Genomic DNA, 17935 nt, shown 5'->3' on the forward strand with positions numbered 1-17935 from the left:
TGTCAGTTTGTTATGGTAAAACTGTCTCTGGAGTGGTAGATACTAAATAAAAGTAATATCAAAGTGTAAGCTTCTGTGGTAAATTCTATTATATGGTTGTCTTGTCTGTGGTGAGCTTTAACTGTGGTTCAAACACATTAGAATATTTTGAAATTGCTTCTGTTCTAGCTAACTTTTTAAGTATAAAATGGGCATAGAGGAGATGTTAATCCCTTCCCTGTAGCACCACTGTGCTTGTTGTGTATATTCTTTTTGAGAATTTTGAGAGAAAGAAAATAGTGACACTAGTGACCAGTAACGGATCCTGTGGGAATGGCCTGATGTTGTGTCAGGGGAGGGATAGGCTGGATATCAGGAAAAGGTTGTTTCCCCAGAGGGTGGTTGAGCACTGAACTGATTTCCCAGGAAATGGTCACAGCCCAAGGCTGCCAGAACTCCAGGAGGGTTTGGACAATGCTCTCAGGCACAGGGTGGGAATGTTGGGGTGTCCTGTGGAGGGCCAGGAGTTGGACTTTGATGATCCTTGTGGGTCCCTTCCAACTCTGTGTATGCTGTGATTGTTATAACTAGGAGATACTTAAAAAAATATATAGTTAAATTTTGTGTACTTTACTGCATGTTTGTGTTTCAGGCAACAGCAGAACAGATTCGCCTTGCTCAGATGATCTATGATAAGAATGACACAGATTTTGAAGATAAAGTGAAACAAGTATGTTTCTTATGATACAGAGTTTTTATGCCCTGCGGCAATACTGAGTTGTATTTTGGAGCTAGAGCATGTTTCTGATTTAGATGAAACCTTTTTCACAAGGATAGAATTTTAACTAGAAAAAGATGCTCTTATTGTCTTGTAAAGTCTGTTTTCAAGAAATTGTGTGGTAATATAGACTGTATGGTTACACTGGTATATTTTCCTTTGGCCTTTAAGCCAAAACTCATCTGTGCTGATGTCTTCCAGACTATATCTCTTTAGTATGGTCCCAATTGAATAATTGTCAGAATAAAAAGTACATTCAGGATGTTCATGTGTACACACACATGGGAAAAAATGTCACCTGTGTAAGCTGAGTTTACCAATATATTGGTTGTTTTTCAGGAAAAGTAAAAATCATAGAATCATAGCTTAAAGGTAAATTGAGGTATTATTTTAAAAAATAATTTGACCTCCCAGAACTGTGTATGCAGCTTCATTGACTTTTCCTTTCGAAAAACTCCTCTGAAGCATTAAGTGCTTTTTGTTGTTGTAAACTTGTTTTGGTGATGTGCCAGAAGTGAAGTTTTATACTTCCTGAAGCCAAAGTACCCTCATCAATAATGCCTGTAGCTGTGCTGGTGGGAAGGATAAGAATTAAGTTCTGCATAGGAAATCTCCAAGCATAAAGTTAAAGGAAAAAAAGAAGTGAGAGAGTGCTTTCTTGATTATCATTTAATTTTTTTACCTTTATTTGGGATTTTAGTTTGCTCTGACACAGTAGCTATGCCCATTTTTGAATCTGTGGTGATACTAACTCTTATTTTCTTACAAAGATAATTTGAATATTTTAACATGTCTGACTCTTACTGCCAGCTTATGGAAGTGACGGGGAAAAACCAGGATGAGTGCATAGTGGCACTACATGATTGTAATGGGGACATGAACAGAGCAATTAACATATTGCTGGAAGGAAGTTCAGACACGGTAAGGTTTTACTTTCCTACTAAGCTGTTCTTTTTGTTTCCACTTCTTAGAAGTGATTGGGAAAGTCACATTTTGGAAGCTTTTAATTTCCATGTCTCCAAATTCTTTTGAAGGAAATGGAGATCAGGACAGCATTTCTGCTGCATGCTGAACCTTGAAAATGTTGTGGGTGTTTAGCTGGTTTCTTGCAGAATCTTTTGGTTTTCATTTACATACAATAATTTTAACTCTGCAGCAGAAATCATTGCTTTGTTGGACACAGGCCTGGTTTTTGCTCCAATGTTTGTAACACCTCCCATCCACGAGACCTGAATCTAAGTGTTTGCCTCAAAGGATAATCTTTATAAACCTAAAGCACAGGTAGATATTTTAAGTTGTGCAACTTATGTAGGTTTGCACTGCCAGTATTGAATTTGGAGGAGGTTTCCACATCTGAAAGTTGCATTGACAGCACTACTAATGGCAAAAGAGGATACAAGTATCCTTTCACTGTTGTTCATTTGCATAACTTCACTGAAAACCAGAAAGAGGAGACTAAACAATGTGTATATAACAGCAAATAATGTTGCTTAGAATGTGTCACAGAGCAATTTTCTATCCCAAGAGATATCAGTAAAATGTCTTGCTGCAGCTTAAGCTTTTGCTGGAGGGACTTGTTATAGTTTGTCCAAGACAGTAAGCTAGATTTCATCTCATCTAAATTGGGAAAGAAACCTGGACTTACTTTCTTAATGCTGAACAGTCAGTATTTCCTGTGATTTGTCAGGATGTGTGGTCTGTCTTATTGTTAATGAGGAAACCCACCCCCACTCACCCTAAATCTAGAACACATACTGTTCTGACTGAGAAGACTTTCTTTCCTATCCTCTTTTCATTTATCGGAGTTGAGGTCATCTAAAACACAGAAATATATAATACTGAACAAACTGTCAAGTTGGGAATAGAAAAGAGCATCTCATTATTAAATCTTTGTTGGTAATGTGCTGGTTTTGTGTTCTTTTGTATTTCTTGTATTTGTCATTTTCTAGTTGAAAATAGTTTTCTGATAGGGAATTTTAAATGCTTCCTTACTTAGCAAATTTTTAATAAGTGATCATTGTTGGGAAAGGTGCGACACATGGATGCTCCTACAGATCATGGCATGGAAGAAACTTTCTGAACTCATTTATGAATTAGAAGCAGCATATCCATATATTTCTCTTTTGACAAGTCCCTCTGAACCTACTGCACTTTGTAGACAAAACACAACTCAAATACAGACAACTTGAAGGACTCAAGAAGGAAGAAGTATTAATTAGAAGGGGTTCTCATCAGAGTGTGAATAAACTTATTCTTTATGCAAATTTGTGGGCCTCCAACTTGAAGGCCATTATACTCCAGAACATTAACTGTGGATTTGATGTCAGGTTGGAAGCAGAGGTGGTACTAGTTCTGAATGCAGATTCCTAAATCTCTTTTTTTTTTTAGTTTCATTCTGCTTTGATGCACTGGAATGTTTTTTTTTTACCTCATTTGGAAGATGATGTGCCTATCTAAATTGAGGAATTAAAAGAAGGAGTGATAGCTAGAATGTCCATTTATAATTTCTTTGGTACTCTGCCAGTTTTGTCTTTTTTTAATGTTGTAATATTTAAGGCTTTATGCTCCGTGACTTAGTCTTTATGAAGACTTCACTTGCAATGGTTGTGTCAGTCTATCTTTGGATAGACAGACGCTTGTGGATGAGATTCAAGAAGGGTGTGTTTCTTTGCCCAAGACTTCTATTCATTTAACTTCGTACAGTCATAAGATCCATTTTATATCTGACTATGTGTTACTTCCTATACCTTTTAAGATAGAACAAAGGGGACCTTTCAGATTATTCTTCTTTCCATCTAAGACCAGGCCATCAAGGCAGCTTCTGTTACATATTTTTGAAGGTCAGGCCCACAGCTGTCATTTGGATTGCCTCAGGCATCCTCAGCTGAAATTGTAAGGGAGCTAACTGATTACAAAAAGAGACAGCTTCAATAGTCTGTGATGGATTCCCATGCCCAGAGGTAGCATCATACTGTATGCCCAACTTTTTGAGGCTTTCCTCGAAATTATACTGTGGGAAAGCATGGATCTGATGCTTTCATAGTCATCCTTTTACTGATCCTTCTTAAGTCATGTAAAACCTTACTAAGGAGAGGCTGCTTCCTCTTCAGCTTTGCAGACTCATCCAGTTTTGGGTATTTCTTGCAATGGTTCAAGATTTTTGGCACCATGCCCATCAGTAAAATAGTAGTACACTCTGAAAGTTATAGATTTGGTTCTTCAGTTGTCAGTGTGGCTTGGGTTTTTTTCTCCTGTGAAATAACTAAATTTTTAGGAGTATTTTAGTACATAATACAGTTACACAGACTATGGCAGATAAAGCCATGTGAGAGTTACTGGAGGAAACAGTTTTCTGTCCCACAAATAATGTGGTGTTGCTCAAACACATAGATTTGTACTTCTAATCTGTGCTGTCTGTGCTTCACCTAAGCTGTTTTATGGCAATATAGTCTTCTATACTTGGGATGAAATTTAAAAGTGATTTCAACCTTCTTTCTCAAGTATATGATGTTAAAAAAAAAAAAAGAATAACTATTCTTTTAGTACTTATTGTCTCCAAAGGAGATACTGAAACACTGTTTATAATTGTAAACTGCTTTGTTACTTGTTTTCCCAATAGAATTAGTTTCCTCAATTCTAGGTATCTTGGACTATCTGATCACTGCCTACCTTGTGAAGGGCTTCTGAGTTGCTGTTGTTTGAGGAGAGATAGGACAGGACCTGAAACTATTGATAGCCAACCTTTTTTGTTGAATGCACATTCCTGTCAGAGGTCATGGCTTTTTGTAGTGCTTCACAGTTGGATGCCATCTTGCTTGCATGTGCAATTTTACCTCTCAAATACCTTACCTAGACTAAAAGCTCCTAGAGATGGAGGCATATACATAAACTTATCTGCCATCTTAATGGTTTGTACTTAATACATTTATTCTTTCTTTTGCAGCTGACAGCTCAATAGACTAACCATGCAATTGCATAATATGAGTTGCTGTGCTATTCTTGACAAGTGTTTTAGCTGTTTTATTTTCAATTTCTATAGAGCTGATATGATCCCTGAATTTATTTTAAAGATAGAATTTAACATTAAAGCTAAAGCTCCAGTTTTCCCAAGTTATTGTTTTGCCATTCTGTCTCCTGGTGCTTGAATTCTAGTACATCTGGATAGTGGTTTCCCCCAGCCACATACTTACTGTCTGTTGTTCAGTGATACTTATAAGCATTTTTCATTTCCTTTGGAGAAAAGGATAGCTCTGTACATGCTCCCATGCTAGATTTATGAAGGTAGTTTAGAGGGAAACTTGCTTGCTTTGCAGATTTTCTGTGTTGTGGTCATATCTAGGCTTCCTTGAACTAGTAAAAGTCCATTATAGCCAGAAATATTTGAGATTCTCACATTCCATAAGAAAAAAACAACTTTTAAAATTTATTTTTCATTATTTCAAAAAATACAACTTATGTTTCCATTTGTATCAGTGTAATATGTATGTATGGCTGTTTTTTTCCCATGAACTGGAGGGATGTGAGGTAGAAGCATACGCTGAGAGCTGTCTCTTCCTTTTTGACTTTTGTATCTAATTCTATTCTATCCAAATAGACTTCTTGGGAGACTGTAGGGGGAAAGAAGAAAAACCTTGGAAAAGAAGGTTTGGAAAACAAAGAGAACAGAGAGAAACGATGGGACAGAGAAATGAGCCGTGGATGGGGAAGTTCCAACAGATGGGGAAGAGGAGGAAGCCATGGCCAAGAGTGTATGTATCTAAAGATTCAGACACTTTTTTTGCAGCTGAAACTGGTTAAGAGCAAATGCTAAATGAAGTAAAGTCTGTCTGAGCTATAGCTCAGTACTGAAGGGATCATAACATGTTTATGCAACAGGTATGCTCAGTTTGTCTGTGACTTGGTTTTGGGCTGGTCTATGTTTATTCAAAGACACTGAATTTAAATTTCCGTCCTTTTTTGATTAACTGATCTTGTATAAATTGCTATTCGTTTTAAGTTTTAGAATTGCCTCTCTGTAAAACTGCTTGAGAAGCAAGTATGTTGCTTCACAGCTGATATGCTTTTTTTCTTTTAATGAAAAAATTATCCAGCTTTGATTACATCTCCTTTTATGAGTGGGAGAACCTGAAGATATTCTCATCTTTTTATAAAGGGGAATTAAAAGACTGGGATCATTATTACTCTCTAGCATATATTACTCATAAGCCAACCAAAGGTGAGTTTCTACAACACAGAAAGTTCTTTGTGGATTGAAATGTTTAAAATTTTTCTACAGCTTATACAGGTAGAAAAATACATTGTACAAAAGCAAATTGATGTTTCCAACTTAGGTAGCATCACATTAGATCACCATTGGATGCACATTGCTTTTTTCTCTAAGTTTTATCAGCAATATCAAACCTATATAAATTGACATTAAGTGCCATATGCACTGATAGATGAGCAGAGAAACACCAGTGAAAAAATGTTTAGCTTTTGACTTAAAAGCAGGAAAAATTTTACGATATTAGCCAATTCTTTTAATTATTGCAATATCTTCAAATACTGTGCCAGTTGAAGACATTGTCAATATTTGTAAAATAATGTCAAAGTTAGCAAAAAATAGTAATAAAACTTGTAGCTTGTCTTGGGCTGCAATGCAAGATGTAGCCAAAAGTATGTATTCTATTGCCATCTGCTGAAACTGGTTGAGGAGGTGTTTTTCTTTATCTTCTATGACCCATTCCTCATAACTCCAGGGGGGAGGGGGTGGGTGTCTTCTGTTAATGGGCCAGCTGTTAAAACCAGGTGGGGCAGTGTTCTTTATCTCTTCCATGACCCATCCTCCCTCTGGGGGATATCTTTTGTTCATGGGCCATTAAGGCTCACTCAATGACTGATAAAATTACATCATCCCATTGTGAGATGCTCCACCCAGCGGGAGGAGTCAAGCATTTCTACCTGAATAAAACCTGAGATTCAGAACACCAGGACAGCCTGTTTCCACTGGATTCCCAGAGGAAGACCAGACCCATCGCACCACCACTGGACCTTCAGAGGAAAACTACACCCTTCTACAGGATCATGTCTGCTCCAACAGAACCACATCTGTCATTCCTGGAGGACTTAATTGGACTGCTACCAACACCCTGACAAACAGAGTGCCAGGTTGTATTCTGACTCTGTCAGTGTTTTCTTTTTTTGTTTGTTTGCTTTTTTGTGCTACTACATTTTTATTTTTGATATTCCTAGTAAAGAACTGTTATTCCTATTCCCATATCTTTGCCTGAAAGCCTCTTAATGTCAAAATTATAATAAATCGAAGGGAAGGGGTTTACATTCTCCATTCCAAGGGAAGCTCCAGCTTTCCCTGGCAGACATCTGTGTTTCCAAACCAAGACAGATTTTGTTGCCCAACGTGGGGCACGAGATCATTAAGGGAAAAAGTGTGAAAAAAGGAATAACAGTTCTTGAGTGATGTAATTTTTTGTGTGCTGGATATAGAAATGTTGTTAGGTGGCATCATGTGGTCTAGCTTACCCTGGTTCAGGTGGCACGTGGTTGTGGCTATATTTCTCCCATCTGCAGGCCCTTATCTAACCATGGGTCCTATAACTAAGGCTACTGTGGCTGCTATCCAGTTTGCTTTATGGGTTAATAAGGTGAGGAATTAATGTATTTTTAACTTCCTCTAGAAGGCGGGCACATGGATTCAGAACTATCACACACTAACTGTATGATTTTGGAGTTACGTTAATAATGGTACATCATGTGAGGAAATTAAACCGGGGGAAATTTTTTCCCAACCCCTCACCCAGCTCTTTGGATCTACCCCACCAGTTTTCAAAGGGTTAAAATCTTTAAATGCTAATCATATCATACAGTGCCTGGTATATCTGATAATGCCTGTTCTGTTTATCATTCAGAGATAAGGGAAGATTGACATGGATAACTACCCTGATATCTACTCCAGAGAATAGGCATGCAGCCCCAGAGCCCAAAATGGCCCCAGCGTCTAGGGATGCTGACCCTGCCCCACAGCCCACCTTAGAAATTAATCACCCAGATTGAGTGAAGGGGATAAGCAAGATGGGCCAGATGCTGAAGGAGTACATTTCCCCAGTGGTGGCCTTATTAGCTGCTGGGAAACCTTCTCCCTGCCTCAAAGAGGGGGCGTCTAATGGTGCAGCCGTTGAACCCACAGACATTACAACTGCCCAGGTTCCAGCTGAACCACAAGGGCAGTCACAGCCAGCAGCAGTCACCCCTGTGGAAACAAAGAAGTCTAAGATGAAATCAGAACACCCAGTTAATAAGAATAAGAAAGGAAGGTCCTCACAACCTGCAGGGTAGCCACAGGTTGAGATCATCATCGAGTCTTTGTCATATGAAAATCTCTGTAATCTGCAAAAATATATTGTACGACAGGGGTGTGAAGTTTATACACCCTGGTTACTTTGGGTCTGGGACCTTATGGGTTCAGGTGTGCAACTAGACAGTGCTGAGGCAAGAAATTTGAGACCCTTGACCCAGGACTCTGGTGTGAATCAGGTATTTGTAAGGGCGCCAGGCCCCCCTTTCCCTCTGAGAATGGCTTTTAATGAGTGTGAGAGAGAGGTTTGTCCATAGAGAAAGAATGTAGGTGTTCCATAATAAAATGCACTGGAAAACCCTTGAGGAAGAGATCCAACATCTGAGAGAAGTGGTGGTATTGGAAGTACTTTTTGGGAGGAGCACATGGCATGATAATGACCCTGACAAGATCTGGTGCACAGGGCAGATGTTGTGGAATCTGGCAAATCTAGGGCCATCTTAATACACCACCTTCATTGCAAATATTAGTGCCGATAACAACCAAGAGACAGTGAGTTCTGTCAGAAACAAGCTTAGAAATTACAAGAGTATGATCAGTGGCCCAATGCAGGCTCATGTCTGTGCCGTGGTGAAGGAACTCTAAGAGGAAATGAGGGAGATGAGGGAGGAGATGAGGAGGAACAGTTCTCACGTAGCACCGGTGCGAGTCACAGGCCCCAGAGTCAGAGCCAAACGTCCCCCAGCTAGAGAGAGAGGGTACATGCCAAGAGCTGACCTGTGGTCCTTCCTGTGTGACCATAGGGAAGACATGGGAAGGTGGGATGGGAAACCCACTTCTGTCCTGGCAGCATGGGTGCGTCAACTCAAGGAGAGAAACATTTACCGAGGGGATTCCACTAAAATGAAGGTAGCCTCAGCCTCTTATGACCAAGTTGCCAGGTACTATGGAGGTGGGGATGTTGTGTCAGACCCCCTTAAAGGAACCTGTACCATATATGTCCAGGAAGGGAATAACAACCAGTGCTAGAGGGGCCCTGCCTCTAGCCAGGAAGAGGCACAGGAAAATCGGGTCTTTTGGACAGTGTGGATCCCATGGCCTGGTACATCAAAGCCACAGAAATATGAAGCTTTGGTAGATACTGGTACGCAGTGTACTCTAATGCCATCGGGACATGTGGGGGCCAAACCGATTTCCATTGCCGAGGTGATGGGGGAAATGCAGCAACTGACCTTGTTGGAAGCTGAAGTGAGCCTGACTGGGAAGGAGTGGCAGAAACATTGGATTGTGACCGGCCCAGAGGCCCCATGTATTCTGGGCATAGACTTCCTCAGGAATGGCTACTACAAAGACCCAGAGGGAGGCAGATGGGCTTTTGGGATAGCTGCTGTGGAGGCAGAGGGCATTAGGCAATTGAACACCTTGCCTGGACTATCAGAAAACCCATCTACAGTAGGACTCCTGATGGGGGAAGAGCAACGACTTATCAATTGCCACCTCAGTGGTGCACTGCCGGCAGTATTGGACAAATCGAGACGCCATGATCCCCATCCACAAGATGATCTGTAAGCTGGAAATCCAATGGGTGGTCAGCAAAACCCACTCACCCTTCAACAGCCCTATCTCGCCTGTGCGCAAATCTGAGAGAGAATGGCGATTGACTTTGGACTATCGTGGCTTGAATGAAGTGACACCACCACTGAGTGCTGCTGTGCTGGACATGCTGGAACTCCAGTACAAGTTGGAGTCCAAAGCAGCAAAAAGGTACGCCACTATTGACATGGCTAACGAGTTTTTCTCCATTCCTCTGGCTGCAGAATGCAGGGCTCATTTTGCTTTCACCTGGAGGGGTGTGCAGTACACCTGGAACCGACTGCCCCAGGGGTGGAAGCACAGCCCCACCATATGCCATGGTCTGATCCAGGCTGCACTGGAGAAGGGTGAGGCTCCGGAACATATGCAGTACATCGATAACATCATTGTGTGGGGGAACATGGCAATGGAAGTGTTTGAGGAAGGAGAGAAGATAATCCAGATTCTCCTAGAAGCCAGTTTTGCTATCAAGAAGAGCAAAGTCAAGGGACCTGACCGAGAGATCCAGTTCCTAGGAGTAAAGTGGCAAGATGGCCAGCATCAGATTCCCACTGAGGTCATCAATAAGATCACTGTAATGTCTCCACTGACCAGCAAGAAGGAAACACAAGCTTTCCTAGGCATTATAGGTTTTTAGAGAATGCACATTCCTGAGTACAGCCAGATTGTGAGCCCTCTCTACCTGGTTACCAGCAAGCAGAATGATTTCCACTTGACCCTGAACAGCAACAAGCCTTTGCTAAATCAAGCAGGAGATCGCTCATGCGGTAGCCCCTTGGCCCAGTCAGGACAGCACCAGAGGTGAGGAATGTGCTTTACTCCACAGCTGGGAACAATGGTTTGTCCTGGAGCCTTTGGCAGAAGGTGCCTGGGGAGACTCAAGGCCGACCATTGGGATTTTGGAGCTGAAGTTACAGATGATCCGAAGCCAACTACACTCCCACAGAGAAGGAAATCTTGGCCGCCTATGAAGGAGGTGATTGGCATGGAAGAACAACTCCTTCTGGCACCTCGACTACCAGTGCTGGGATGGGTGTTTAAAGGAAAGGTTCCCTCTTCTCACCACGCCACTGATACCACATGGAGCAAATGGACTGCCCTCATCACACAGCATGCCCTTATTGGAAACCTGAATCACCCTGGGATTTTGGACATAATTACAAACTGGCCTGAAGGTGAAAACTTTGGTCTTACGGATGAAGAGGAGCAGGAGCAAGTGACATGTGCTGAAGAAGCTCCACTGTACAACCAACTACCAGCAGAAGAAACATGCTACACTCTTTTCACTGACAGTTACTGTTGCATTGTAGGGATGAACCGGAAGTGGTAAGCAGCCATATGGAGCCCCACATGACAGGTCGCACAAGCTACTGAAGGAGAAGGTGGATTGAGTCAAGTTGCAGAACTCAAAGCCGTTCAGTTGGCCCTGGACATTGCTGAAAGAGAGAAGTGGCCAAAGGTATACCTTTTTACTGATTCATTGATAGTAGCCAATGCTGTGTGGGGTTGGCTGGAAAGATGGAGAAAGGCCAACTGGCAGCATAGGGAAAAACCAATTTGGGCTGATGATGATTGGAAAGACATTGCCACTCGGATAGAGAAGCGACCTGTGAAAGTGCATCACGTCCTCAAGAGTCGGGCTAATGAGGAGCACCGAAATAACGAGCAGGTAGACCAGGCTGCAAAAATAGAGGTGCCAAAGATAGACTCAGATTGGCAACACAAGTGAGAGTTGTTCCTAGCTCGATGGGCCAATGATGCCTCATGTCATCAGGGCAGAAATGCCACCTATAAGTGGGCATGAGACCAAGGGGTGTGTCAAACCATGGACAGTGTTTTTCAGGTTATCTATGACTGTGACACGTGTGCTGCAATCAAGCAGGCCAAGTGAGTGAAGCCCTTATGGTATGGTGGGCGCTGGTCCAAATATAAGGATGGGGAGGCCTGGCAGATTGACTACATCACCTTTCCCCAAAACTGCCAAGGCAAGCGCTATGTGCTGACCATGGTGGAAGCCACCACTGGATGGTTGGAGACCTACCTTACTGGGATATCTTCTGTTCATGGGCCATTAAGGCTCACTCAATGACTGATAAAATTACATCATTCCATTGTGAGATGCTCCACCCAGCGAGAGGAGTCAAGCATTTCTACCTGGATAAAACCTGAGATTCAGAACACCAGGACAGCCTGTTTCCACTGGATTCCCAGAGGAAGACCAGACCCATCGCACCACCACTGGACCTTCAGAGGAAAACTACACCCTTCTACAGGATCATGTCTGCTCCAACAGAACCACATCTGTCATTTCTGGAGGACTTAATTGGACTGCTACCAACACCCTGACAAACAGAGTGCCAGGTTGTATTCTGACTCTGTCAGTGTTTTCTTTTTTTGTTTGTTTGCTTTTTTGTGCTACTACATTTTTATTTTTGATATTCCTAGTAAAGAACTGTTATTCCTATTCCCATATCTTTGCCTGAAAGCCTCTTAATGTCAAAATTATAATAAATCGAAGGGAAGGGGTTTACATTCTCCATTACAAGGGAAGCTCCAGCTTTCCCTGGCAGACACCTGTCTTTCCAAACCATGACACAGCTATGTTTAGAAAAACTGAAATCAGATCCATCAAAACTAAAGTGAAGGGCAAAATTTTTGACAGAGCTAGATGCTGCTTGTCGCGTTTTCTAAACTGGAATTAAAGATTTTTTTTCAAGTTTTTACCAAATCTTGATATCTCCTCCCAGTGCAAGCATTTTTGATTTTGTTGCGGCCATTAGGAAAAGTTGTGCTGTACAAAATCTCAACAGTGTTTTAAGTGGTCAGTCTTTTTTTTTTTTTTTTTTTTTTTTTTTTTTTTCTCTCCTTCCTTTGAAGACTCAGCCATCCTTTGGAGTACTTCCTCAGGAGTTTTCTGTGAAATAGTTAAGGTGCAGTGCTTAGTACTTTTTTAATGCCTCACCATCTTCCAGTTGTTATCCTTCTGATTAAAATACAGAGAGTTGTTTTAAGTTTCCCTGGTTGTACAGGTATATGTTATGGGCAGACAAAAGAGTTGGTGTTCTTGGTTCTCCCTCATCCTTTCATTGTTGCCACACAGCCTGGTATTGAGAAAGCATAGTATGAGGCAGATTTATTTCCTACCTCGTTAAAGAGGTGAGGCCATAATTAATAGTGTAGGCTGCAAAACACTGCCTTTCTCCCCTCCCCCAAAACCCCAACCCAACAGAAGTGTGTCTGCTGAAGGGCATTTTCCTCTTAGATATTTTGCTTTCTAATGGTCTAGTGCAAAGTGAACAACTTGCTTGTAGCTATGCTGCTGAAGAAGTGGGGTGACCGACATCTTTTAACCAGCACACTTTAAAATCTTGCCTTTTTTTGAGGTTTAGGTTAAGCAGATGGCTATACTGTCTCATGCGTGAGTCTCTTAAGCTGTCCTCTTTCCACAGTCAGAGCTGAAGAGAATGGAATGGACAACAATCAAGGAGAGAGGCCTTCAGACCATAGGAAACGTGTCTGTGGGAGAGGTGAGATTGTAGTACTGGTGCAGGACTGGCACCAATGATTTCATATCCTGAAATCGAACTCTCCCATTTGTTTCTTTAAACACTACTTTTTAATCATTTGTTGGTTATCTTTTGATTCCATAAGCATTTAATCCACCTTTAATTTAGGTACATTCCTCTCCCTTGCCCCTTGTTGTGTCTTGGTCTGAAAACAACTTGAAAGAATTGACACAGATGATTTCTATGGTAATTTCCTGTGTACCAGGCTTCTGTGCTCTGGCTATGGAGAGGTATTTTCCCAGATTGACTCATGTCAGCCTTTTGAGACTGGGAGTATGCTGGGCTCTGCAGGATGTACCTTGGCAGCAGGAAAGCACAAGATTCCATCTGTATGGCTCTCAGGGAAGGATTTGATGTGTACTTGTGTTGTTTCTTTGGGTTGATCTGGTTGTCAGGCTTGCCTTCTGTTTTTTGTAGCCAATCAGAGAACGTAGTGAGTCATTAAAACCGAAGATCACAGACAGAGACTCTCTAACTAGTTAAAGTTAGAAAGCGGTATGTTTATTAACACTGGTGGGTGGTACGGGAGTCATCTCCGAAAGGCCTGACCACGCCGTACAAGGTTCTTTGCCCTCTATTTATTTCCCAAGATCTTACATACAATACATATGCATAACCCCAGCACCTCTCATCCCCATTCAGTATTAAAATGAGGCTATTAGTCCTTTACATGTGCTGCGCATTTCTTCTCTTGAATTGGGTCGGTGGTCTCGAATTGGGACAGTGGTCTTAAGGGATGAAGTCACGAATGTCTTCATCAGGTCTCCATGACTCTCTGGCATGATCCAAGGTCCCATGCTTTGTGATTGATATGAAGTCCAGGTGCTAGCCATTGTTCTAGTGGTTTCGATCTGTTCTTATAACGGTTCACTTACTCCACTTCCTTCTATAAACAAGCTCATAATGGCAAACAATACAACAATTAGCTCTACCTTAAGCATCTAATAATCATTAACCTATTGTTTGTTTATCTAACTTACATCTTGACCAATATGAATTTCTTCTAACCCTTAGCTAAAATCTTAGCTCTTTAAAATCATGATTCAGTACAAGCCACCTTATAAGCTTTTTGGTAAGAGAAGAAATTCAGCATACAGGACATGAGAAGAACTATGGAAAACAAATACTGCAGAGTCTTAGGCACAACAATCTTATCCTGTAGAAGAGATAGGAAAGGTGTTGATAATGGATTTGATGTAGAATCAAGGGATGTGTAGTTGGTTTGATTTTCATTGGTTGAAGTGAAAAGAGGCTTGTTTCTTCTAAGAGCAGGAGGAATGAATATTAGTAACTTGAGTACAGTGCAGATTGTGTGAGGAAGTGGATATTAAATGAGTTAAATTGAGAAAGTGCATAGCAGAAGTAATGCACTTAAGTAATGTCTGATGAAAAATTCTGCCTTCAAAAGGCTCTCTTCTTTGAAATATTAAGTAATGAGGCATTCAAAGACAGGCACATCCAAGTTCATTGCCTCCATATCTGCATCTTGAAGGAATGGAAACATGCAAAGACATGTAGCTTCCAAAAAATTGCAAAACTGACTCAGTAGTACCTGTGAATCAGCAAATACCAAATGGTGTGTGTAGAGAGGTAGCCTTGCAGGGAAGGATGTGGTGTAGTTCACAGCTACAGATTTTTGGTATGTTAGCACTGTTAATAGATGGAATGTAAGTATTTCAGTTATTTGTTTTATAAAATAATCCTTTATATTCAAATTATAAATATAAAGGTAAGAGTTTTTAAAATTGTTGGCTGAAACTTAGAGGTTAGCTTTAAATGCAGTCTGTTTTTTGCTTTGTAACCTTATGAACGGTGCACTGCTTTCGTTGTTAACACTGTAGCTCTCTAGATGAATATCGTGTCTTAAGCCAAAACACTGACCTATCTGACTGAAGAAATAGGAACAACTTCTTCAACCAATTTTTGTTCACTGGCTTAGTGTATAAAGTATTATTGTATCTCTCTACCAAGTATTTTAGACTGCACGTTCATGTGAGAAAAGTATCTTAATGAAATGTTTTCAGCTGTCTGGGATAAACTGGTTGACTTCAGTATTACTATATTACAAGGGTGTGTATTCTGTGGCAGGAAATACCTAATTAAATTTTAATGCAAACCTCCTGTGGTTTTTGGCCAGGACAGTTATTTCTTTTTGCAGTAGCCATGAGGGAGAAAAGCCTGAAGCCATCTGATCATGCCTAGGTTGTTATTCTATACTACTCATCACTGCCAGGGGATGGAAGTAAGGGATTCTCACTTCTGAGAAGGGGGGGGGGGGGGGGACGACATGATTTATGGTCGGGAAGAAAAAGATGGCACATGGAGTGTCCCCCCACCATTTTGTTAATTGTCTTGGGAATTACGAAGTGCCAGGTTGGTTGAATGTGGGGATTTTTTGGGGTTTTTTTTGCATGCAAATCACCCTCTTTTTGTACACTTTTGTTATTAGTATTGTTGCTGTTACTGTTCATTTTCTTATCTCATTGCTTTTTCCAGTAAATAGTTTTATCTCAACCCTTAATCTCTGCCATTCTTATCTCCCACTGAAGGGGAGGAGCGGAAGGGGGGGAGGGTGAAGGGGGGGGAGGAGAATGGGACTGACTCTAAATTAAGGAGTGCTGCTCCTAAACAGCCTTTAAATTGGCACCCAGTGTGAGGCATGAAGGGTTGAGATAACAGACTTGCCCAGAGTCAGTGGGAAGCAATTTTGATCTAAGAATTTGTTGTATTAGGTATGGAGCCACTGGGTACAATGTTGCTTGGTGTGTTTACATGGTTGTGGTACCTAACCCTGTATGCGTTTCTGTATATGTACTGTGTGCCCATCACAGTGCTCCTTCTCAGAGCAGGGAGAGGGATCAGGATTGCTTTGTTGCTGTACTGTAAGATATCAGTTTATGAGATGATAACATCAAGGGCAATGAGGGTCATTAGGGTTGTGTCTTCAGTGCTGCTCTCCTGCCATGGCCTTGGGTGCTACCTCTGGAAATTGATTAAGAATCATACCCAGCCTGTGGGGGAAACAGGGGAGGATGATTTTCCCCAGCTTTTTACCCCCTTTTCCTCCTTCAGACCTGTTACATCAACTTTTGAGAATTTTGAATTTCCTTTGGATGTTAGGGAAAGTTTCTTCTTGTTGCTAAGTCTGCCAGGTCTCCTCAGTACAGTCTACACCATGTTCAGAGCCAAGAAAGAGATATCTAGGGAGGTTATTCAGAGATGTGCCACAAGGGTGGAGGGATAGTCATGAGTGGCATGGAATGTGGGAGAACATGAGCCAGTCTGGGGGGAAATTCTCTGCTCCAATGGCTTGAAAGTTCACCCCTGAACAAGTATAGGACCTTGTTATAGTGATAGAATATTTGCAAGGTCAATGCTGTGACCTCTCCACAGAGGAGCAACTTTTGCAGTGTGCTGGGCCCTGGCTATTATTTATTGGACACTGCTTGTCACTAGACAGCACCCTCAGGGGAAGGAGGAAGAAAGCAGAGCAACTGACACTGTGGCCACTCAAACTGCAGCTGAACCAGAGGAACAACCCATGCTGGTTGCAGTAATACCTATACAGAAAAAGAAATCCAAGACCAAATAATTTTGCTTAGTGAGGGTTGAAGACAAAGCAGGGCCCTCAGAACAGGAGGAAGATGCCGGGCCAGAGTGTAGCAGTCCGCTGTTTCTGCCACAGTGGAGGCTCTGGTATCCAGGCATACAGCACGACTTCCACTTTGTTTTCATGAGTGGGTCGGGTCTTGTAACAGACGCATTGTACCAATGTGGCAGACGGTTACAAAAGACGTTTATTAAGTAAAAGGTTCAGGTTTTATACCTCGGATCTACTACTACGTCAAACAGGATATTGCCACACTTCCTGGGTTAGTAGTTGGAGTGGAAAAGTACTGGCACATGTTAGTAGAGGGTCTACATTCCTTTCAGGGGTAGCTTATCTTGAGAGGGGGATGGGGCTTGCTCTTTTCCTCACCGTTACAGTCCGAAATCTTCCGCGCCGCCTGTCCCTATCTAACCACATCTCCCCCCCCTCTCTTACAAAAGAACGAGGTAGTTATACGCATATATATATATAGATATAGGCACTAAATGAGGTAGAAGGTTAGGACTTAATAAGGGAAAAAGGAGTTTGGAAACTTGAGTAAATTTCTGCCAGGCAAGTTTGGAAATCTTGTGACTGGCAATTTTAAATTCACAGCATCTCATGTTGGCCTATGAACAGAATGTTAGTTTGATCTAGGCGAGCTTTGACAAATGAAACTATTTTGTTCAGCAGGCATGTCGTTGGTGCTTGGATCTCGCCCGCGTGGGTTTCTCTGGTGCTTTCTGACGGCTTGGTGGTGTGTCTCGTTCTTCTGGGAGAGGCATGTACGCGTTACGTGGTCGCCCCACCAGCATGTCCTGTAAACAGAAACTCACAATTCTCATTAGTTTCATCCTGTTCACTGTGGAGATCAGGTTTGATTGATTTAATAGGACACTACCTGATTTTCCTATTCTTTTTGACAGCTGCATACCCTCGCCCTGTAAGCATTAATCTCTAGCCCCGTTCCCATTCACCCAGCTCATTTTTAATTACAACCTGCGGGCCCTCCTCTAGTGCTCTGGAGGCCCAGTGCTTTTGAATGGGATTATTTGCTTCACTTCCTCTGGGGAATTGATTTAATGCTATCAGTGCGGTTGCCAGTATGCGTGCCTGTTCTCCTGAGGGAATGGAATTGT

The 17935-nt window shown here is 41.7% G+C and overlaps 1 protein-coding gene across 1 annotated transcript in view; it reads left to right on the forward strand.

The window, feature by feature from the left end:
* The window catches only part of LOC136373264 (ubiquitin-associated protein 2-like), a 188259-nt gene that overhangs the window by 10749 nt on the left and 159575 nt on the right, over positions 1-17935 (forward strand). Inside the window, exons 2-5 of the mRNA XM_066338170.1 lie at positions 632-709; positions 1568-1678; positions 5352-5505; positions 13091-13168. Coding sequence (XP_066194267.1) covers positions 632-709; positions 1568-1678; positions 5352-5505; positions 13091-13168 — 421 coding nt within the window. The remainder of the gene's footprint in view (positions 1-631; positions 710-1567; positions 1679-5351; positions 5506-13090; positions 13169-17935) is intronic.

This window comes from Sylvia atricapilla, chromosome W (assembly GCF_009819655.1).
Source record: "Sylvia atricapilla isolate bSylAtr1 chromosome W, bSylAtr1.pri, whole genome shotgun sequence".
Lineage (NCBI taxonomy): Eukaryota > Metazoa > Chordata > Aves > Passeriformes > Sylviidae > Sylvia > Sylvia atricapilla.